Below are 23998 nucleotides of genomic sequence, written 5' to 3' on the forward strand. Positions count from 1 at the left end.
AAGAATTTTAAATTCTATTCTAGAATTAATACATGTCTGGAACACCTCCCTAGGGAGGCACCCAGGGCTCATCCTTACCAGGTGCCTGAACCACCTCACCTGGCTTCTTTCAACGCGAAGAAGCAGCTCCCCCTTTATAAGAGGGGCCCCATACAAAGCCCCCCCAAGATCCTCGGTTTCAAGTACGAGCAATCTGGTCTTCGAACAATAATGTCATTCGGTCACAGTTATAAAATATTATATAAATTAATATTTTAACTGTCTCAGTTGTTTAATGTATTATTTTTAAAAAAAAAACTGCAACTGAAGCATAGAGAAAACTTCTGCTGCAATTAACTGCTTCTTTGCAACAAACCAAATTCATTTAAATTTCATTAGACCCCTGCAGTACCCCCAGGTTCCGCTTAGGGGGCGCAACCCCACTTTAGGAAGCACTAAGTTCTTTCGGCTTCTCCGTTTTCACTTGGGGTCTACATGCAGATCGAACAGCATGATTTACATCAGATTTCCTTCCTGATGCAACTCCACATTACACGGAGAACAGGGAGGTCTTGAACCGGGAAACGTCTGAACTGGAAACAAGCGCAATAACCACTTGGCCACCGTGCTGTGGTACTGTTTTTCAAATCACCATTTGAATAGCCACGGCAGCAAACGGACTTCAGAAGATACTGGAGGGAAATATGATCAACAATTCCCAAAATATTTCGGGGCCATCTGCTGTTTGGAACATCAGGGATTCTGTCTGTCTGTCTGTCTGGTTGCCTGCCAGATTTTCTGGGAGAGTAAGCACATGCAACAACACAAAACAGTTGGAACATTTGGCTGATGGCAGGTTCAGTTTTCCCACCTTCAACAATTCCATAATCCACGTCCAGGATTAAATAACATTTAACACGGTCAGAGTATTTCTCACTGTGAGGGGATTTTCCTTAAATCATTTCAATAACATCATCATATTTGTTGTTTTGCTTCACAGTGACACATTAAATCATATTTTTGTTCTCATCACATCACTGAGTTGGTGTTTCTCACAGCGTCTGCAGGCTCTGGATCCTGCCTGGGTTCAAACTGAACACAAGGTACCCAACATCTCCGAAGCATCAAAACCACACGATGACATTACGGTCCGCCATTACCTGTTTTCATAATGAAGGCGGTGTTCTTGCTCACGCCAGCCTCTTTGCTGAAGCCGCAGATGTTTTCGGTGAAGACTCGAAAGGAATAGTCGTTCCCCATGACCAGGTCGGACACAGTGCAGCTGGGCCTGCGGTTATGCTCGTAGACCGTGAACCACTCCTGATGGCAGCGAGAGCGAGGAGAAGCAGAGGCACAAAGAGGCTTACAGCAGACATTAAGACCTGTGTGAGCTCAGAAAACCCGTCTGTCCAGAGTCGTGTTCTCCTCCATGTTCCTCCTCAGTCATACAGCTTAATGATGGCAATGATGTACACGTGATTGCACATATGCTGCAAATCTTCTAGCGGTCAATGGAGGGAAACATCATGAAGGCCCATTGCACAACTGTGAAAGCTAATAAATCCAACACAGTGTGTGAAGTGGGTCACACATGGCCCGTAGATCACTAATGTTGGTACTCTTGGTAATAAATTATGCAAAGTTTCTATAATGATTTGGACTGTCGGGTGAGTCTAGAATGTAATTATCAATGTCCATTGTTGTTCTGTAATATCCCTAATATCTCTAAAAATATTTGTCCTGTCAACTTTCTGTTTTCGTTGCGGGTCACACTGCACTAACAAAGGATACCGAAGCCAAAATAAAATAAGAAATCTGGATTTGCGTTGACTTTTGGAGGCAACATTTAACCGTCATCCAGCTTCGTTCCTGTAGCTGGCGCTTCATCAGAATTTTCAAACGGTTGAAAAATGTGAACGAATCCCGACGACAACTTCAGTTCATCCGTATTCCATTTTGCTTTCTGTGTTGATGGTTCCTCATCGTTTGCATAGTTCCTGTACCGTCAGCGTTCCGTTTGGTTGTCGTCCAACCTCCCAAGTCCAACGTCTTGCACAAACATCGATGATATCTGAACAGATCAATAACTAAAGCTCAGACGAGCTGAACGTGACTCGTACATGTGTGGAACAAAAAGCAATAGCGGCAAGAACATTTGATCAACTACTTTAATTATTTACGCACATTCCAGCTGTCTGTGACGCACAACCGTTTGTGGCTGTGTGCACGCGCACATTCCAGCCATCTGTGGCTGGAATGTGCGCGTGTGTGTGTGTGTGTGTGTGTGTGTGTGTGTGTGTGTGTGTGTGTGTGTGTGTGTGTGTGTGTGTGTGTGCGCGCACATGTTGTTGTTGTGAAGATGAATCTGTTGTCAAGACAACCAGATCTTGCACATGCAGGTGCTGTGGCAAGCACAGGCTGGCTGCAGAAATGATCACAGGCTGGTGCTCGGTTTGATACTCACTGTCAAGTCATGTCATCATGAATGTTTTGTTTTGATTTTGTTTAAAGCATCAAGGTTGCTGTTCGCTTTGTTTTTCTTTTTTTAGTTTCAGTTTTGTTTCGTTCTTTTATGCACTCTGGACTCAGTGATGGAAAAGCAAAAGCTCATTCATCCACTTTGTCTCAATGATTTGTGACTTTGTGGCTTGTTTTCCTTCGTTCAGCGATCGCCGTGTGACCGGGCCCTAAAATACATAAACATACCAAACGGCAAATGTCAGCTCTCTCCGGTTTGTCCATGATCGAAGTTAGGAATGCGCACACATGCATGCATGCGTACACATACACAGATGCTACTTCACTTTTAATATGTAGATGATTTACTGCCCCCTGTTGGAATGGCATGTGACTCCAGAATGTAATTATCAACATCCATTGTACACTGTTGTTGCCTAATATGTATAGTTTCTCCAAAAATGTTAGTCCTATCAACGTTCTGTTTTGGTGGCGTTAATCGTTGACCCAAAATACATAAACCTGCCAAACAGCAAATGCCAGCTCTCCCCAGTTTGTCTGTGATCAAAGGTCTACACACGCATGCACACATACAGAGGCCACTTGGCTTTTAACATATAGATTATTTGTTTGGATTCTAGTTTAAGACTTGCAACTGCAGTCGAGGAGTAAAAAAGGGAAGCATGTGAAAAGAGCTCTTAGCAGTTATTATCAGCCGGTGTACATTTGCTGTGGTTAATTAAGGGAGGGAGTTGGTGCTTGGAACAAGTGAGCTGTGCTCAGCAGTCAAAGCCGGAGCTAATTGAGGAGATAGGAGGGAGGACGCACAACAGACGTTTGCTGGATTGATCATCGTATGATGGGAAACTGACTCTCCAAAGAAGTGCTAATGGATTGCCGTGAAGAGAGTGAAGCTGCAATGATTCATGAACAGCCGAAACTGTTGTAAGGGGCGGAACAAATGATGAAAAGTATGAAGCGGTCTGAGTAGCCAGCGGTTGGCCTGAATGGAATCATCCAAGGTGAGCTGACTGAGAAAAAACCTGTCGTTCCTTCAGGAAATACCAGTGATTGGACGGACTGATGCCGCATCTACCACGGAACTGTCCTCGGTCCTGGATACGAAACAGCCAGTCCATCCCCACTTTATCCATCCATCCATTTTCTATACCCGCTTACTCCAATTAAGGTTGACAGGGGGAGGGGGGTGGCTGGAGCCTATCCCAGCAGTCATAGGGCATGAGGCGCGGTGCACCCTGGACAGGACATCATTCTGTCACAGGGCATTCCTACTTTAGTGGAGCAGATAACATCAACTTTGCATCACGGAGATACCCAACGTAGGACTGATTAAGTCTGCTCCACTGACCACATGAAAATTCAAGATGGCGGCCATTTTCCATGAAAACGGTCCTACCTGATTGATTTGTGTAATATTCATGGTGAACTGAATGTTATTGATCACAATGGATGTGATTTACAGCATCAGTGAAGTCCAAGATGGCATCTATTATCGAGATGGATGCCAAATAGACACCAAAAAAATTTTCCCCTGACAAAAATGTTATTTCATTTGCGTGATGTTGATGTCAAATTTTAGGATTACAGACATCCACAATTTAATTTTTCATCTTCCAACAACAATATGGAACTCTTGGTGGCATAAATTAGCACTTGACCATGATGACTGCAGATACTAAAAATAACACTAAATACCTTTTTAATCAATCAATCAATCAATTTTTTTATATAGCGCCAAATCACAACAAACAGTTGCCCCAAGGCGCTTTATATTGTAAGGCAAAGCCATACAATAATTATGTAAAACCCCAACGGTCAAAACGACCCCCTGTGAGCAAGCACTTGGCTACAGTGGGAAGGAAAAACTCCCTTTTAACAGGAAGAAACCTCCAGCAGAACCAGGCTCAGGGAGGGGCAGTCTTCTGCTGGGACTGGTTGGGGCTGAGGGAGAGAACCAGGAAAAAGACATGCTGTGGAGGGGAGCAGAGATCGATCACTAATGATTAAATGCAGAGTGGTGCATACAGAGCAAAAAGAGAAAGAAACACTCAGTGCATCATGGGAACCCCCCAGCAGTCTAAGTCTATAGCAGCATAACTAAGGGATGGTTCAGGGTCACCTGATCCAGCCCTAACTATAAGCTTTAGCAAAAAGGAAAGTTTTAAGCCTAATCTTAAAAGTAGAGAGGGTGTCTGTCTCCCTGATCTGAATTGGGAGCTGGTTCCACAGGAGAGGAGCCTGAAAGCTGAAGGCTCTGCCTCCCATTCTACTCTTACAAACCCTAGGAACTACAAGTAAGCCTGCAGTCTGAGAGCGAAGCGCTCTATTGGGGTGATATGGTACTACGAGGTCCCTAAGATAAGATGGGACCTGATTATTCAAAACCTTAGAAGTAAGAAGAAGAATTTTAAATTCTATTCTAGAATTAACAGGAAGCCAATGAAGAGAGGCCAATATGGGTGAGATATGCTCTCTCCTTCTAGTCCCCGTCAGTACTCTAGCTGCAGCATTTTGAATTAACTGAAGGCTTTTTAGGGAACTTTTAGGACAACCTGATAATAATGAATTACAATAGTCCAGCCTAGAGGAAATAAATGCATGAATTAGTTTTTCAGCATCACTCTGAGACAAGACCTTTCTAATTTTAGAGATATTGTGCAAATGCAAAAAAGCAGTCCTACATATTTGCTTAATATGCGCTTTGAATGACATATCCTGATCAAAAATGACTCCAAGATTTCTCACAGTATTTTAACAGGCCTAAATGCAGTAGTTTCAAGAGATAAACACTCTTAAAACATGCTGGATGGAAACCATTAATACTAAATGCAACATAAGCAAAATAACAACATTAAATACAATAAATGGCAAATAAAATATAATAAAAATTGAATTTGTGTGTGTGTGTGTGTGTGTGTGTGGTGTGTGTATATGAAGAGTTCAGATGCAAAACCCAGTATCTCCAAAACCATAAATTTGTAGTTGACGCCAACATGGACCATCAGTGTGCAAAATATGAAAGAATTTGAACAAACTGTTTTCATGTTATTGATGAAAGTCTGTGCATTTCCGCATAGGGTTTCCTTTAAATCTCCATTTTCAACTGCATTTTTCTCCATTTGAAAAAAAAGGGGGTTTTGCATCTGGGTTTTGCATCCGAACTCTTATATATATATATGTGTGTGTGTGTGTGTGTGTGTGTGTGTGTGTGTGTACTGGATGAACCTTTTTAATACGACCTCTCTAAGAAGTTTGGGGCATTTTCACATATTTTTCCAGTCACTTCTCAAAACAAAGTGTCTGAGGGGTGATGCCATCCACCTTGTCCACCATTTGTCCATTGGGCTTACGTCTGGATTATCAAATCATCTACATATGCCGTATGCACTGATATTCTCCACATCAACATCTGGGATGAGTTTGATGTTGACAACTGCTTCCTTGGCCAAGGGGTTTTACAGTGACTGGATGGTATCCATCCCCATTTTCTGGAATGCTCACTGGTGCATTTATGCCCACGTAAAGTAAAAACCACTTAAAGTTCTACTCCTGGGGACCAATGGAAATCCACATTTAAAGGAACTGAGAAGCTCCAGACTGAGCTGAGTGGTGCTACCGAATACATGGGAGTCAATCAATTTTTCAATTTATTTTCATTTATATAGCGCCAAATCACAACAAAGTTGCCTCAAGGTGCTTCACATAAGTAAGGTCTAACCTTAAGTAACCCCCAGAGCAGCAGTGGTAAGGAAAAACTCCCTCTGAGGAAGAAACCTCAAGCAGACCAGACTCAAAGGGGTGACCCTCTGCTTGGGCCATGATACAGACATAAATTACAAAACAATTCACAAAACAAATGTACAGGAAATGCTGTTGGCGCACAGGACAGAAGGGTCTCCATCACAAATACCACACCCATCTCTGGATGGAGCTGCACCTTAAACAGACAGAATATACAGAATCAAGCATCAGAAAGACAAGAAATACTGTATAATTTGTCAGCATTAAACAACAAGAAAAACAGGAAATACTAAGGTGATCGCCAGCCACTAGCCCTAAACTTCACTAAAAGACCCAGAATTTAGGTAAAGTTGAGGCCGTGGCCCGCTCCAATTACTAATAACATGAATTAAAAGAGTAAAAAATGTAAAACAAGTCTATACTAGTATGCTAGCCATATGAAAGGGAAAATAAGTGCGTCACCAGTTGGAGAGCCCTAATGCTGGACTGTGGTAAACCAGAAAATAGAACATTGTAGTAGTCCAATCTAGAAGAGACAAACGCATGGATCAGGGTCTCAGCATCAGCCATAGACAGGATGGGACGAATCTTTGCTATATTTTGCATGTGGAAGAAAGCAGGTAGACACCAACTCTGGATCGACTAACAGTACACCTGTGCTGACGTTTTGAGGAAAAGCAATTGGCACATCTCTTGATCCTCACCTACCTTGGTCTTCATGTCAGCCTTCTGAATAGTGTAGCCGATAATCTCACAGTTGCCATCATCTTTGGGTGGCTTCCACTCCAGAGCAGCATTGAAACCCCAGACATCTGTGACATGCACAGCAATGGGAGGGCCAGGCTTCTCTGGTAGGGTTGGGAGATAAAACAGAGTAGAGTTGGAGGATTATGAATGAGTTGATCCCAAAGGAGATATAGTACCGAACACATATTGGCAAAATTGACTCAGAATGCACTGTTGTCAACACCTGGTGTTTTCCCATCTGCTGAACTTCCATTCACACAGTGCCTCACAATTCTGTTATTCCTACATGTGCCTAAAAGAGAGCCACATCAGTTTGTCTGATTTTGGAAGTGTGTCACCGTGAAGGCTTTGGAGAGGGAGCATCAGCAGGGTCGAGAATCAGTGGGACAGCTGTACTCTGTACATGGGACTTGGAAACAGTTAGCATTGTAATTAGCATTAAGTTTTAGCAGTGTCTATGTTTACCAGCTCATTGACTGTGTTTGGGTGTCAACATCCAACCCTTTGTCCGCGTCGTGACACCTGGGTAACGAATCAAGTAGGGCAGTGCCTGTTGAGGTGAAACACAGTGGGGACCTCTTGCGCCCCGTGACCGCTACAATAACCATGAAGGGCCAACAGGAGAAACACAACATGGCTAACAGGACTCTGGTGAAACAAGAAGTCCAACAGTGGATCAAGTGGAGGAGGTGAAAGCTTGTAAACGAACAGCTATGAAGGCTGCAGTAGGTCCTCAGACCCTGATCATCTGGGATTTCCCAGCCGTTGGACCAGGCTAAGGATCCATCAAGGACCCATGTGTATGTCAGCGTGCCAAGACGTTCCCATGTTAAACAAACCCACTCACAGGCATCTACAATCGATCAAGAGACAATCTTCCTCACCACGAGGGATTGCCACGACGACTGACTGTGGTTGGACAAATGAAAGAATCAAGCAACACTAATGTGAAGACAGCCATCAAATGTTTGCCGACCATCATGTCAAAGTCGTGGAACTTGGACATATCAAGGCTTACGAAGCCATGTGTAGCCCGAAGCACAGTCGGAGAGTGGCTTGGTCTTCTCCATGGATGCTTTGTGCCACCTGAGGAGAAGTAACATCAGCGTGATACATGTATTTATAACTTAAACATTTATTACCTTTTATTTATTACTTAGTGTGTCAATTTTACATGTATTAAGCATATTTTTAATATGCGCTTTATGAACACTGCACCAGTTACAATGCAACTGGAAGTACAGCTGACTGCAAATTACAAATTAAGGTAATAATAAAAATGTGGCTCCTGTAGGGATTCGTAGGCGACGATATGCGATAGGACCAGGAGAGAGTAGGCGTGTCCCTCAGAGGAGCTAGTTTGCACTCTGCACCTCCCAAGTAGAAAAGAGACTTGTTTTAGTCGGTGGTGAAAGTGTTTAAGGTGGAGAAGTAGTTTGATAAACAGATCTAGAGCAGGAACATCCCCACAGAGAGAGAAAAAATCAACACCTACACATGACCGACGTCGATGAGACTGGCAGATGACCAGAGAAAAAGGGAAAGCTTGAAGAAAAGTAGGTGATCACTGCAGGTATTTCTCAAAAATACTGTACTGGCACCAAAAAGGCAAACGTGAGTAACTGTGCTCTGTCTGCTTGGAGTACATAGCAGAAAACTACAGTGTGCTTAGTACTGATCCTGGTGTGTGGGCTGTACACTCAGCTCACCAGTAAACGCACACTACACTACACTACACTGTAGCGGTGCAGTAAACATGCACAGTACGTTGCGGCGGTACAGAGTACAGTCCAAGTGTTAATCCGTCACGACACTGTCTTCTGGTGAAGAGGCTCAGCAGGGATCCACCAGAGGATCAGAGTCTTGCTTTTAGCTCAACCTCTTCAACAGAAGTGACAGAGCAGCTACCCCCCCCCCCCCCCCCCCCCGCAACCAAAGCCAAAATTAATCCCAGTCTGCACACAAATAATCCCAGTGGAGCGCCGGACAGTAATCCAGCCAGCTCCCTGACACTGATGAGCTGTAAAATGATGAATGAACAAGCAGCGCTGCATTAAAGTGAAAAAGGAATCACGATGATACGATGAAATTAGGAAGGTCTTCACCAAAAGACCCAATGGCCCTGTGCTGACGTTTCCCTTTGAATCCTTTTCTTTTCCACATTCTTCCTTTGATTGCTTACTAATTGCTTTAATTTTTGATGGATGACCTGTAATCCTCTTGTTCCAGATTGCTCATGTTTGATTGTGCCCTTTAACTGTGACTGAAAATCTTTCATCTAGAGCACATTACTTTTATCACTCATCTTTGATCATGGTCTTTGATTGTGATTGAAAATCTTTGATCTGGAGCACTGACCTTTTGATCACCCATCTTTGATCATGGCCTGTGATTGTAATTGAAAATCTTTGATCTGGAGCACTGACCTTTGATCACTTGCCTTTGCTGCTCTTTGATTCTGAGATTTGAATGTGAGTATTCACCTTTGAACCTGATCTCTCACCTTGTCTTTTGATTGCAGACCTGTAATCCTTATCCTGGTCTTCATTCCTGATCACTCATCTTCAATGGCATGATCAAAGATCATGCTATTTGATACTAATGTCACATTTTTGATCCTGAATGTTTATCTTTCAATGTCACCAAGTTTGTCTGTTTCTTATGTTTGAATACGGTCACAGGAAGATCCTCTGTTCCTGGTAATCAGGGTTGGTGATTAGTTCAGCGGTTATAGGGTCAAAGATTAAATATCAAAGCAGGATCAGGATCAAAGGCAAAATCTACTGCCTAATCTGGCTCAGCACTAAAGTTTATTCAGCGCTTCCCTGTCTAACTCTCCACCAAAATTCTCTGAAACTGTTAATGTTGTTTTGAGATGTCCTGCTGATTATTTGACTGACTGACTGACAAATGTACCTTTATTGTTGGAGGTACATAATTATCCATTCAGTCATTTTCTCCCAATTATCTGGGTCATGATGGCAGTAGACCAAGTAGCTCATTCCACACTCTCTCCAGGTCCTGTAACTCTACCTGGGGGATCTCGAGGGAAATCAAAATATAACCCCTCCAGCATGTTCTGGGTCTTCCATGTGGTCTCCTACCAGTTGAACATGCCTGGAAGTGATCACCAGTGGGCATCCTCACCAGATGCCTGAACCACCTCAACTGACTCTTTTTGATGCAAAGAATCAGCAAATCTTCTGGACATTCAAGCATCTCATCCTGTCCCAGAGTGCAGACCCAGATACCCAACGGAGGAATCTCCTATCCACCGCTTGTATCTGCAACTTTGTTCGGTCATTCAAAGTTCATGACCGTAGGTGAGGACAGACCGTAAATCAAGAGTTAAACATGTAAGACAGCTCCTGGATAGAAAGAAGAGTTACTCACCGACGATCTGAATGTGTATGTCTGCACTGTCCGACATGTTTTCAATCTGAACACACAGGGTGTACTTTCCAGAGTGGACTCTTTCTGCTGAGCGGATGAAGAAGATGGTGTCCACATCAGTTGTACGAATTCCAATCGATCTGTCCTCCAGAGGCACTCTGTCTTTAAACCATGTGACGACAGGCCGAGGTTTACCCTGCAGTGACGGTGACAGAGAAGAACCAAGATGAGGAGGGCTTTCAAAGCCATTTATCGGCTGTGATACTTGTTTTCTGCTTGACATAATCGCTGTGGTTTTTTTGTTTGTTTGTTTGTTTGTTTCTCAGTTATTTGCAAAGGCTCGATCCTGACAAAAATGGCTTGTATTGTGCTGAGAAAATATTTTGCAGTGTGCAGCTCTTGCAGCGCTCTATTCTCCCAGAAGAACATTGTAAAGCCACATCGTCACACAACAGGCCGTTTGAGTCACGTCTTCAGAAACGAGCTATCGCTCTACTTCTGTCTCCTCCTTTTCTGATCATGGTTTGCTTGCCATCATTTACAAAATGCTGTTAAAGGCAGTAATGGCGCCATGTGCCTGTGCATTCTTTGCAGTGAGTAAAGATCATCACCTCTCACTCTATATACACATTTAATATAAAATATCAATTACACACATTTACATTCACACAATCAAATACACCGTGAACCACGTTTGAAGCTAACAGTTAGCATGGTGGGGTGGGGGGGGGGGGTTAGAGTGGACAGCCGACAGCCATCTTGTGTAAGGAATTGCCTTGGCCTTTTCAGTAGCCCTCGTCTTTAAATAACTATACATTGGATAAGTTATTTCCATAACACCATATTTCTTGTCTACTGTAATGAAATATTTGTCACTGAGGCTCCAAACTTTCAGTTGCCCAGGCAGTGGCTGCTATATTACAATACTGAATCTGAAGCATTCAATATTTAGCCAGTAGACTGGATGACCAGTGCAGGATTTTTTGGTGGACACAAGAAGCAGTTTAATGAGTCCAGTCAGTCACTGTCAGCACTTTTGGTATCGCTCACAAACTGTCTTAAATATAGATAAGAAATTTTAAAGAACACACTCATGCATCGTAAAATTCCAGTTTTGAATTCTTTAATGCAAAATTGATGATATGAGTATAACACACATTATCATTAAGCTGTTGTAGGTCACAAAGTGTCCTCTAAAAAAAGAAGATAAAGAAGAAAAAAACATTATGTCTCAAAGCAATGTAAGGAAAGGAAGGGGGTACTGCTTCCTCCCTGAATGGAGTCTGTAAGAGACCTTTGGTGCAAACCAGCGTGCACAGCACAGTGCACGTGTCACTGATTGTGTACAACTGGCCCAAATGTAGGGTTTTTTTTTATCATACTATCTTGAAACTGAGTTGAAAACATAACATGCCTTTCTTTTTTTCTTCTTCTTCTTTTTAATGGAAAAATACAAAAATTAGAAAAGTGTATTTTAGAGAGTACAAGTTGTGGTATTTTTGCTACTTTGGAAGGCCCTGTAACTTATACTCCAGTGCAACTTATTCTTATTAACAACAAAAGTGTGATATTTCAGTATGTAACTATTATGACTATTATTAGGTTTTTAACAGGAATCAAAGCACTAAATGAAATAAACTCTAATAAGAAAAGAACATGTCAGGAATAAAAAGGACACAAGAATGCACAAAAATCCCAAATTAAATAGCTGATATACAGAAAAAAGGTGTGACTTGTACTCCAGTGCAACAGATGTTTGTTTGTTTGTTTTTTGTTTTTGTTTTTTTTGACAGGTGCAACTTATACTCTCATGCGACAAGTTTTTATTGGTTGCTTGTTTGTTTGTTTTTTTTCCTTTTCAAGTGGTACTTTTGTTGTTGTTGTTGTTGTTTTTCTTCTATCCAAGATTACTGCAAGATTTTTTGACAGGTGCAACTTGTATGTGGGTTTTTCCTCTTAAAGAGGCATGTTTTTTTTTGACAGGTGCAACTTATGAAATACATTAAATACAGTAATTATTCTTGTTACATCCGCTAAGGACATAATAAAATCATTGGTGACTATTTATTTGTCTGTCTGTTAGCAGGATTATGTCAAAAATACTGCATGGATTTTGACGAAATTTGCACCATAGATGGATATTAGGCCAATGAAGACTGCATGAAATTTTATTTTGAGTCCTCGTCAACCCTTGGCCGATGTCAGAAATCCCAGATTGCTCTTGTTTTGTACCATATTTTTATACTGGTTTTGTTTCTCCTTGGGTTGGCTGGACAGCAGTAGGATGGCAGTGGATTTCCAGCACGCTTTAGACCATATGCATGCACGTGCCCCCGTTATCTGAAAACTAGCTTATTGAGAATGTGTTCAACAAAGCAAACAGTGGAGAAACGTATGCCTCAGAGTCCGATTTAGCCATTTAGTACAAGTTCAGTGTGAAAGCACCCAAGATATTTTTCTAAACGCCTCGTGCTGCAAACTAAAATTTATCAAGACTCAGACTAACCTGAAAGGGAATAACCAGGTTCACCTTGTCACCAACAATCTTGAGGAGTTTGGTTCTCAGATGGCGAGGCAGGCGGATCTTTGGAGTCTCTAATTGGTTGACATAGAGGAGACAGAAAAGGAAGTTTGCCCATTTTGTGTGAAGCAGAAAATCTTTAACATGTATAGTGTAGGTTTTAATGTGTTTTTGCATGAATCCTAAACCTCCAGCACAGAGGAGACTGTTTTTTGGGTTGCGGTTCAAAACTTAAACTAACCAATTTAAAATGTGATTTATTGCTGAAATTTCTTTTTAAGAAATAGCAATTTTATGTCTGACCCATGATCTCTCTGATGGTGACAGACTGTGCAAGTGTAGCAGGAGGACTGCGTCCAGCGATGTTGACGGCTACCACTCTGAAGATCATCTTCTCTCCGACTGGGAGACCTTTCACCCTGTAGAGGTTCCTGTTCACTGGCTCCTCGTTAGCCTGCACCCACAGATTGCCTGAGGGAGACGACCACCCCAACACAGCAAAAGTTAACAGATGAGCAGAAACAGACCAAAAGACCAGCAACAGTCCAAGGATGTCAGGATGGAATCTAATCAGGATTCAGCTGCAGTGGTGCTACTTGCTAGCAGGCCAGATTTCTGTCTCAAGGTGTTAACAGGTTTAACACCTTGAGACAGAAATTAGTTCACCCTAAGGACATGATCCCTAGTTACAAACAGAGCAATGTAGTGTATTCTATCAGATGTCAGGAAAACTGTAACAAACACTACATAGGTGAGACTAAGCAGCCACTGCACAAAAGGCTATACCAGCACCGCAGAGAGGGCTCCAGTGGACCTCAGTCTGCAGTTCATCTCCACCTTAAAGACACTAACCACACGTTTGAGGACAAAGAAGTTAAAATCTTAGCCAGAGTAAAGAAATGGTTTGAGAGGAGAGTGAAGGAAGCATTGTATGTGGAACAGTTGAAACCCAGCCTTAACCAGGGAGGGGGTCTGAGACACGCTTTGTCCCCTGTTTACAATGGGGTACTCAGGTCAAAGCAGTTTCAGTCTTTTGTTCATGGTAATGAGTCATTCACATCATCATCACATCATCTCTCCTGTGGAACCAGCTCCCAATTCAGATCAGGGAGACAGACACCCTCTCTACTTTTAAGATTAGGCTTAAAACTTTCCTTTTTGCTAAAGCTTATAGTTAGGGCTGGATCAGGTGACCCTGAACCATCCCTTAGTTATGCTGCTATAGACGTAGACTGCTGGGGGGTTCCCATGATGCACTGAGTGTTTCTTTCTCTTTTTGCTCTGTATGCACCACTCTGCATTTAATCATTAGTGATCGATCTCTGCTCCCCTCCACAGCATGTCTTTTTCCTGGTTCTCTCCCTCAGCCCCAACCAGTCCCAGCAGAAGACTGCCCCTCCCTGAGCCTGGTTCTGCTGGAGGTTTCTTCCTGTTAAAAGGGAGTTTTTCCTTCCCACTGTAGCCAAGTGCTTGCTCACAGGGGGTCGTTTTGACCGTTGGGGTTTTACATAATTATTGTATGGCCTTGCCTTACAATATAAAGCGCCTTGGGGCAACTGTTTGTTGTGATTTGGCGCTATATAAAAAAATTGATTGATTGATTGATTGATCAGGAGAGTCATTAAGACAGGTGTCAGTCCCATCATTAGGAGGGACAGCTGCCCTGTCATTAGGAGGGTGCTAACTAGAGCACAATAGGTTCTAATTAAAGCAATTGTTAGTCACTAGCCAATAGCAGTGTGTCCCTCGGTAGGAGGGGTCTGGTTAGGTTTAAAACTCCAGCTTTTGCTGGCTTCTCTTATTCTTCTCTACAAGAGTCAAGACAGATGTCAGACTACCAGAGCAAGAACTTTATCTGAGGAAGCTTCTGCAATTAGAAGCAAACGTCCTCGCGTCAAGCAACCCAGTCCAGTCGAAGATTCAAGCTTCTCTACTACTTAGAGTTATGGACGCCATCTAGTGTTGTGGAAGAATATAGCATGTAAATGCTTAGTTCATGATTTTAGAAAGATTCTATATTTTTGTCTAGGTACTTTTTGTTGTTGTTGTTGTTGTTTTTATACTATTGTAACAGTATTACTGGAGCATTGAATGTTAATATTACAAAAAAAATGTCTGTTGATAGAGGCAATAATGCCGTTCTACAGGTTTTTGTTTCAAATCTCCCAAAGCTCAAATAGTCATAAATAGATTATTTTTAAAATGCAATCATTCAATTTCAATTCAATTTATTTTAATTTATATAACACCGAATCACAACGCTGCCTCAAGGCACTTCCAACCCCACTGCCAACCCCCCTAATCAAGCACACAGGCGGCAGTGGTAAGAAAAAACTCCCTCTGATGAGTATGAGGAAGAAATCTGAAGCAGACCAGACTCAGGGGGGTGACCCACTGCTTAGGGCATTCTAACAGTTACATTCATTAAAGTCTTATCCATTTGGACTGTTCTGCTCAGCAGAAGGGTTTTTGTGTTGCAAGGTGGCAAAAAACCCTTTGCTGTAGAGAAGGCATTTGGTGTAGCTTCCTTAAATAGTTCCCCCCCTCCAGCTTTTGTGATTCAAATTCTGGTTGATATTGAGTAAACTCAATCAATTTCATGCATAATCTCACTGTGTGACAGGTCTGAGTGGAGGTTGGTGCACAGCGCAGTCATTTGCCACTGCTTCAGCGTTACATATCTGCCCAATTTACCATAACATTGGAAGATTTTTTTCAGTTTTCATCATGATGTTCTACCCCCTTTACAACATATATGACCTTAAAACATATATTTTTGTGGATTTATTTATTTTTACAAACACTTACTTCCTTCTTTGCAGTACTCGATGATGTAACCATTGATGCCTCCTGCTCCAATTTTCTCTGGAGGACGCCACTTCAGTGCACAGGTCGTGTCTGTCACATCTTCCACCATGAGATGAGTGGGCTCGCTGGTGGGAGCTAGAAGAAACGGGAGAGACACTAATGCGTTAATACCTGGTGTAAAAGGGGTGGGCGTGAGCAGTGTGTAAGAAGTTTCTGCTCATGACAAACACCAACACACCAATGGACATGAAGGGTTTGGAGTTCACGCTGGGCTGAGACACGCCAATGCTGTTGACTGCAAACACTCTCATCTCGTAAAATACACCTTCGATCATCTTCTTGGCCTCATATGTGGTGGACTCATACACATCAAAGTTCAGCTTGGTCCATCTGGATGAGCCAACCTTCTTCCTCTCCATGAGGTACCCTGGAGAGATGCAGCCACGTCACTTTACAAATGGGTTGTAATTTGGGAAAAGTGCTAAAAACATAAGAACAAACATCTTGAAATCTATAATGCTGTTTTTCTCGAGGGAGGAAGGCATTAGATGGGTACCTTTAACTGGAACTCCGCCGTCAAATGCAGGTGGGTCCCATGTGATCATCGCAGAGTCCTCCTGAACTGATGTGCATTTGACACTCTCAGGAGGGTTGGGCACATCTGGACAGACAGATTAGAGTAAGAAAATTTAATGAGATAGAATGTGACAGAGAATAATTCATGCTTCAAGTAGCTCAAGTTGCTGCTCTGAGAGTTCTACCCATCATGGTGCTTTCACACCTTCTTTCATTTGCACTTTTTGACTTTTCATTTTGATTGTAGGCTGTTCAAACCTCGCACATTTCTTCAGTGTGACTGTAAAAAGTTGTCTTGCTCCAGAACGAAAATAACTATGGTTGATTTTATTTGCACTGATTTAAATGTTCTGGGCTTTCAGACTGCTAACAGGAAGCTCCAACAAAATATGATTTCATCACTTGTGTTTTTTGTCAGTCCAATCCCAGACCACTGGTGTCAGTTCTTATCCCCAGATTCCACAGATACAAAGCCAGTCCAACGCACATGACTTCCACATCAAAGGTAAATGATGCCCAATTACAGCTGAGTGGATGGAGACAAATGGCGGCAAAGGACGCAGACCAGCAATCCACCCCAGGTCAGCATGTTGGTAGTCCAACTTCTTATCCTACTGAGCAACCTGCTCACACTGTCAGTCCATCCCAAAATACAGTTTCTATACAACAGTGGATTCTTTGCACACTTTTCCTCCATTCTTGTCATCATCGACACCAGTTTCACACAAGGTTGTTCATGTAGTGAATTGGAACAAGTCTCAAAGATTGCAAATGAAGTTGTTTATGCTTGTAGTCGCACCATAATAAAGTTATTATAGCAATAAAATCAGCTGAAATGGACCTGATTGCATTTTTGTCTACTGACTTAGACTGTAACACCCTTTGAAGTGACAACACACTGATGTCACACACATGTTCCTCTACAAACTAATCATTTGTGATTATAACGAGATGCAGCACATGAGCAGGGATGATGTGGCAGACGTATGACTGTGTAAATATCTTCCAAGAATATTGCAATTACCATGTTTTCCAGAGTGTAAGTCACAGAATTTTTCCTAGTTTGGAAGGTGCTACAAATCATACTTGAGACTTACTGTATATACCAAATAAAATAAAATCAAGTGTTTTGTATTGTTGTTGTTATTATTATTATTATTAACAACTATATCAGCAATAAGTTTTATAGCTGTCCTCACTTTTGTTTTAGTTGAAACATACCTAATGTTAAATTTGTGTGAGGTTTTGTTGTGGTTTAGAGAAGTTAAATACTGGATTAGGAGCTGGGCTTCTCATTTGTAGACCTGGGTTCAATTCCTGCTGATGCTACCTGTATGCGACAGTGAACAAGACAATCTGCCTTGTCTCAGTCAATCCAGCTGTAAATGATGAGAGAACCTGTGTTGGCTGGTTGCCCCACCAGGGGGAGTCGTAGACTCTCATCTGCTTCACACTACAGAATCCGAAGATAAGTAACGGAACCAACGATCTACTGGCCACATATAGGACTTAGAATGAGATATCTTGACCAACAGTTCATGTACCAAGTTTCACTTTCCTACTGGTGGTTGGCTATCACTTCCTGTTCCAGAGCACAGCGGTGTTTTTCTGTATCTGTTAGCTGTTTAATCTGCGCAGTTAGATTGATCTAGTTATCTAGATTACGATTTGTTTCACAGTGTAATCTTTACGTGCCTTAACTAAAGCACTCCTTCTGCTGAATCACCTCTAAATTATTTACACATTATTCACTTTGCGTGTTTTTAGGAATCCGCTAGCTTAGCGTAGCTACTAGCTCTTAGCCGATTTAGCATGGCGGCTTCTCCTGTCTCTCCTGCACTTTTCTGCTCTGGGTGTGAAATGTTTAGTTATTCCTCGGCCTCCTTTAGCAGTAACGGTACTTGTAATAAGTGTAGCTTATTCGTAGCTTTGGAGGCCAGGCTGGGCGAATTGGACACTCGGCTCTGCACCGTGGAAAATTCTACAGCTAGCCAGGCCCCTGTACTCAGTGCGGACCAAGGTAGCTTAGCCGCCGTTAGTTACCCCCTGGCAGATCCCGAGCAGCCGGGAAAGCAGGTCGACTGGGTGACTGTGAGGAGGAAGCGTAGTTCTAAACAGAAGCCCCGTGTATACCGTCAACCCGTTCACATTTCTAACCATTTTTCCCCACTCGACGACACACCCGCCGAGATCAAACTCTGGTTATTGGCGACTCTGTTTTGAGAAATGTGAAGTTAGCGACACCAGCAACCATAAGTCAATTGTCTTCCGGGTGCCAGAGCAGGCGACATGAAGGAAATTTGAAACTGCTGGCTAAGGCTAAGCGTAAATTTGGTAAGATTGTAAGTTCACGTCGGCAGTAATGACCACCCGTTACGCCAATCGAGGTCACTAAAAATTAACATTAAATCGTGTGTAACCTTGCAAAAACAATGTCGGACTCTGTTAGTTTTCTCTGGGCCCCTCCCCAATCGGACCAGGAGTGACATGTTTAGCCGCATGTTCTCCTTGAATTGCTGGCTGTCTGAGTGGTGTCCAAAAAATGAAGTGGGCTTCATAGATAATTGGCAAAGCTTCTGGGGAAAACCTGGTCTTGTTAGGAGAGACGGCATCCATCCCACTTTGGATGGAGCAGCTCTCATTTCTAGAAATCTGGCCAATTTTCTTAAATCCTCCAAACCATGACTATCCAGGGTTGGGACCAGGAAGCAGAGTTGTAGTCTTACACACCTCTCTGCAGCTTCTCTTCCCCTGCCATCCCCTCATTACCTCATCCCCGTAGAGACGGTGCCTGCTCCCAGACTACCAATAACCAGCAAAAATCTATTTAAGCATAAAAATTAAAAAAGAAAAAATAATATAGCACCTTCAACTGCACCACAGACTAAAACAGTTAAATGTGGTCTATTAAACATTAGGTCTCTCTCTTCTAAGTCCCTGTTAGTAAATGATATAATAATTGATCAACATATTGATTTATTCTGCCTTACAGAAACCTGGTTACAGCAGGATGAATATGTTAGTTTAAATGAGTCAACACCCCCGAGTCACACTAACTGTCAGAATGCTCGTAGCACGGGCTGAGGAGGAGGATTAGCAGCAATCTTCCATTCCAGCTTATTAATTAATCAAAAACCCAGACAGAGCTTTAATTCATTTGAAAGCTTGACTCTTAGTCTTGTCCATCCAAATTGGAAGTCCCAAAAACCAGTTTTATTTGTTATTATCTATCGTCCACCTGGTCGTTACTGTGAGTTTCTCTGTGAATTTTCAGACCTTTTGTCTGACTTAGTGCTTAGCTCAGATAAGATAATTATAGTGGGCGATTTTAACATCCACACAGATGCTGAGAATGACAGCCTCAACACTGCATTTAATCTATTATTAGACTCTATTGGCTTTGCTCAAAAAGTAAATGAGTCCACCCACCACTTTAATCATATCTTAGATCTTGTTCTGACTTATGGTATGGAAATAGAAGACTTAACAGTATTCCCTGAAAACTCCCTTCTGTCTGATCATTTCTTAATAACATTTACATTTACTCTGATGGACTACCCAGCAGTGGGGAATAAGTTTCATTACACTAGAAGTCTTTCAGAAAGCGCTGTAACTAGGTTTAAGGATATGATTCCTTCTTTATGTTCTCTAATGCCATATACCAACACAGTGCAGAGTAGCTACCTAAACTCTGTAAGTGAGATAGAGTATCTCGTCAATAGTTTTACATCCTCATTGAAGACAACTTTGGATGCTGTAGCTCCTCTGAAAAAGAGAGCTTTAAATCAGAAGTGTCTGACTCCGTGGTATAACTCACAAACTCGTAGCTTAAAGCAGATAACCCGTAAGTTGGAGAGGAAATGGCGTCTCACTAATTTAGAAGATCTTCACTTAGCCTGGAAAAAGAGTCTGTTGCTCTATAAAAAGCCCTCCGTAAAGCTAGGACATCTTTCTACTCATCACTAATTGAAGAAAATAAGAACAACCCCAGGTTTCTTTTCAGCACTGTAGCCAGGCTGACAAAGAGTCAGAGCTCTATTGAGCTGAGTATTCCATTAACTTTAACTAGTAATGACTTCATGACTTTCTTTGCTAACAAAATTTTAACTATTAGAGAAAAAATTACTCATAACCATCCCAAAGACGTATCGTTATCTTTGGCTGCTTTCAGTGATGCCGGTATTTGGTTAGACTCTTTCTCTCCGATTGTTCTGTCTGAGTTATTTTCATTAGTTACTTCATCCAAACCATCAACATGTTTATTAGACCCCATTCCTACCAGGCTGCTCAAGGAAGCCCTACCATTATTTAATGCTTCGATCTTAAATATGATCAATCTATCTTTGTTAGTTGGCTATGTACCACAGGCTTTTAAGGTGGCAGTAATTAAACCATTACTTAAAAAGCCATCACTTGACCCAGCTATCTTAGCTAATTATAGGCCAATCTCCAACCTTCCTTTTCTCTCAAAATTCTTGAAAGGGTAGTTGTAAAACAGCTAACTGATCATCTGCAGAGGAATGGTCTATTTGAAGAGTTTCAGTCAGGTTTTAGAATTCATCATAGTACAGAAACAGCATTAGTGAAGGTTACAAGTGACTGTACTATGGCCTCGGACAGTGGACTCATCTCTGTGCTTGTTCTGTTAGACCTCAGTGCTGCTTTTGATACTGTTGACCATAAAATTTTATTACAGAGATTAGAGCATGCCATAGGTATTAAAGGCACTTGCGCTGCGGTGGTTTGAATCATATTTGTCTAATAGATTACAATTTGTTCATGTAAATGGGGAATCTTCTTCACAGACTAAGGTTAATTATGGAGTTCCACAAGGTTCTGTGCTAGGACCAATTTTATTCACTTTATACATGCTTCCCTTAGGCAGTATTATTAGATGGTATTGCTTAAATTTTCATTGTTACGCAGATGATACCCAGCTTTATCTATCCATGAAGCCAGAGGACACACACCAATTAGCTAAACTGCAGGATTGTCTTACAGACATAAAGACATGGATGACCTCTAATTTCCTGCTTTTAAACTCAGATAAAACTGAAGTTATTGTACTTGGCCCCACAAATCTTAGAAACATGGTGTCTAACCAGATCCTTACTCTGGATGGCATTACCCTGACCTCTAGTAATACTGTGAGAAATCTTGGAGTCATTTTTGATCAGGATATGTCATTCAAAGCGCATATTAAACAAATATGTAGGACTGCTTTTTTGCATTTACGCAATATCTCTAAAATCAGAAAGGTCTTGTCTCAGAGTGATGCTGAAAAACTAATTCATGCATTTATTTCCTCTAGGCTGGACTATTGTAATTCATTATTATCAGGTTGTCCTAAAAGTTCCCTAAAAAGCCTTCAGTTAATTCAGAATGCTGCAGCTAGAGTACTGACAGGGACTAGAAGGAGAGAGCATATCTCACCCGTGTTGGCCTCTCTTCATTGGCTTCCTGTTAATTCTAGAATAGAATTTAAAATTCTTCTTCTTACTTATAAGGTTTTGAATAATCAGGTCCCATCTTATCTTAGGGACCTCATAGTACCATATCACCCCAGTAGAGCGCTTCGCTCTCAGACTGCAGGCTTACTTGTAGTTCCTAGGGTTTGTAAGAGTAGAATGGGAGGCAGAGCCTTCAGCTTTCAGGCTCCTCTCCTGTGGAACCAGCTCCCAATTCAGATCAGGGAGACAGACACCCTCTCTACTTTTAAGATTAGGCTTAAAACTTTCCTTTTTGCTAAAGCTTATAGTTAGGGCTGGATCAGGTGACCCTGAACCATCCCTTAGTTATGCTGCTATAGACGTAGACTGCTGGGGGGTTCCCATGATGCACTGTTTCTTTCTCTTTTTGCTCTGTATGCACCACTCTGCATTTAATCATTAGTGATTGATCTCTGCTCCCCTCCACAGCATGTCTTTTTCCTGGTTCTCTCCCTCAGCCCCAACCAGTCCCAGCAGAAGACTGCCCCTCCCTGAGCCTGGTTCTGCTGGAGGTTTCTTCCTGTTAAAAGGGAGTTTTTCCTTCCCACTGTAGCCAAGTGCTTGCTCACAGGGGGTCGTTTTGACCGTTGGGGTTTTACATAATTATTGTATGGCCTTGCCTTACAATATAAAGCGCCTTGGGGCAACTGTTTGTTGTGATTTGGCGCTATATAAAAAATTGATTGATTGATTGATTGACTTTCATACATGAACTCTGTGTCAAGATACGCGCAACACTGAGTTGAGCAATTCCAAACCTGCAAATGTGGTTGTCCAGCTGATCAAAAAAAACCATGAAGTTGAAACATCCAGCTAATGATGCCTAGAAAAATGACATGGCTAGTGCCAGCAATGTGCAGCAGTGAGCATAAAGCTGAAAAAAGTATAGCACCACCAACAGTTCCGGGGTGGTACACCTGTAGCAGTGTAACTGTACAACCTGCATGCCGTACCTGCAGGTTTTAAAAGATGTCTGTGGTTCGACTCATTTCGAAGAGCATGTCGAAAACCAGGAGTAAAAAAGGTAAAGCGATGAAAAGCCGCTCACCCACAATCTTGACAAAGACCTCAGCCTTGTCCTCTCCAGCAGGGTTGGTCACCATGATGGAATACAGGCCCTCATCTGCTTTCTCCACCCCCTCGATAACAAAGCTGCTTAGGGTCTTTCTGGTGTCCACCCGGACCCGCCCCTCACCCTCAGACACCACCTACCACACAGGAAGGAACAGAGAGGGAAGCAGAGAGAACAAAGGAGATGACGGAGGAGAGCGGTGCCACACGATGACAGCGCTGCTGCTACAAGGACAATATATTCAACCTTCCCACTCTGGTCCATGCTTGTACCATTCAGTGGATAATGGACCTTCAGAGTGACTCACACAAACAGGTTGTACTCAAAGTGACGCGTGCGTTCAGTGTGTATGAGGTAAACAGAGAGAATCACCGCCGTTCCGTGTCACCTTGTCTTCTTTCATCCAGCACACAGTGGGCGCCGGCTCTCCTGTGATTTCCACGTCAAAGCGGAGCTTGTTTCCAGCCACGACAGTAATGGTGTTCCTGCTTCCTGTGCTGCTGGTGTCCAGGTGGATTTTGGGTGGATCTTTTGTTGCCACCATCAGAGGAGAAAAGTGGAAGAAACAAAGCATTCATTTAGATCAGTAAGTGTCAATATTTTTGAGAAGACATTTGTCATGGAATTTTAAACTTTTTTTTCATTCATAGATTTGGTGCATTTAATGTGCAAGTATTGTTGTTGTAAATGATGTTGCCAAAACCGTGTTTTGGTGTGTGTGTGTGTGTGTGTGTGTGTGTGTGTGTGTGTGTGTGTGTGTGTGTGTGTGTGTGTGTGTGTGTGTTGTGTGTGTGTGTGTGTGTGTGTGTGTGTGTGGGTGTGTGTGTGTGTGTGTGTGTGTGTGTGTGTGTGTGTGTGTGGTGTGTGTGTGTGTGTGTGTGTTGTGTGTGTGTGTGTGTGTGTGTGAACTGCATTTATCCTGCAGTATTAACACAACACACCTGCATCTTCAGTGGAATCATAATCACAGCCCGTCCCTCTGATATGTTCATTCCTAATCCTGTTCATCCTCATCACGTCCAAAGAAAAACACATCATCTTCAGCTCTGTCTCCTGTCTTTTTGTTAGTGCCACCGTCTCTAACCCGTCCAACATAGCTGGTCTCACTACTGTCTTGTAAACTTTCTCCTTCACTCTTACTGATATTCTTCAGTCACAAGTCCCTCCTGCCACCTTTCTCCACCCACTCCACCC

At 42.3% G+C, this 23998-nt stretch overlaps 1 protein-coding gene across 3 annotated transcripts in view; it reads right to left on the reverse strand.

The window, feature by feature from the left end:
• The window catches only part of mybpc2a (myosin binding protein Ca), a 182255-nt gene that overhangs the window by 6926 nt on the left and 151331 nt on the right, over window positions 1–23998 (reverse strand). For all 3 annotated transcript variants that reach the window (XM_034190181.1, XM_034190180.1, XM_034190182.1), the window contains 10 exons: window positions 23193–23332; window positions 22781–22940; window positions 16224–16328; window positions 15906–16094; window positions 15668–15802; window positions 13163–13330; window positions 12845–12933; window positions 10339–10534; window positions 6907–7046; window positions 1140–1299 (listed from right to left, as the gene is read on the reverse strand). In XM_034190181.1, the coding sequence (XP_034046072.1) occupies window positions 1140–1299; window positions 6907–7046; window positions 10339–10534; window positions 12845–12933; window positions 13163–13330; window positions 15668–15802; window positions 15906–16094; window positions 16224–16328; window positions 22781–22940; window positions 23193–23332 (1482 nt within the window). The remainder of the gene's footprint in view (window positions 1–1139; window positions 1300–6906; window positions 7047–10338; window positions 10535–12844; window positions 12934–13162; window positions 13331–15667; window positions 15803–15905; window positions 16095–16223; window positions 16329–22780; window positions 22941–23192; window positions 23333–23998) is intronic.

Source organism: Thalassophryne amazonica, chromosome 16, assembly GCF_902500255.1.
Source record: "Thalassophryne amazonica chromosome 16, fThaAma1.1, whole genome shotgun sequence".
In the NCBI taxonomy this organism is placed as follows: Eukaryota; Metazoa; Chordata; class Actinopteri; order Batrachoidiformes; family Batrachoididae; genus Thalassophryne; species Thalassophryne amazonica.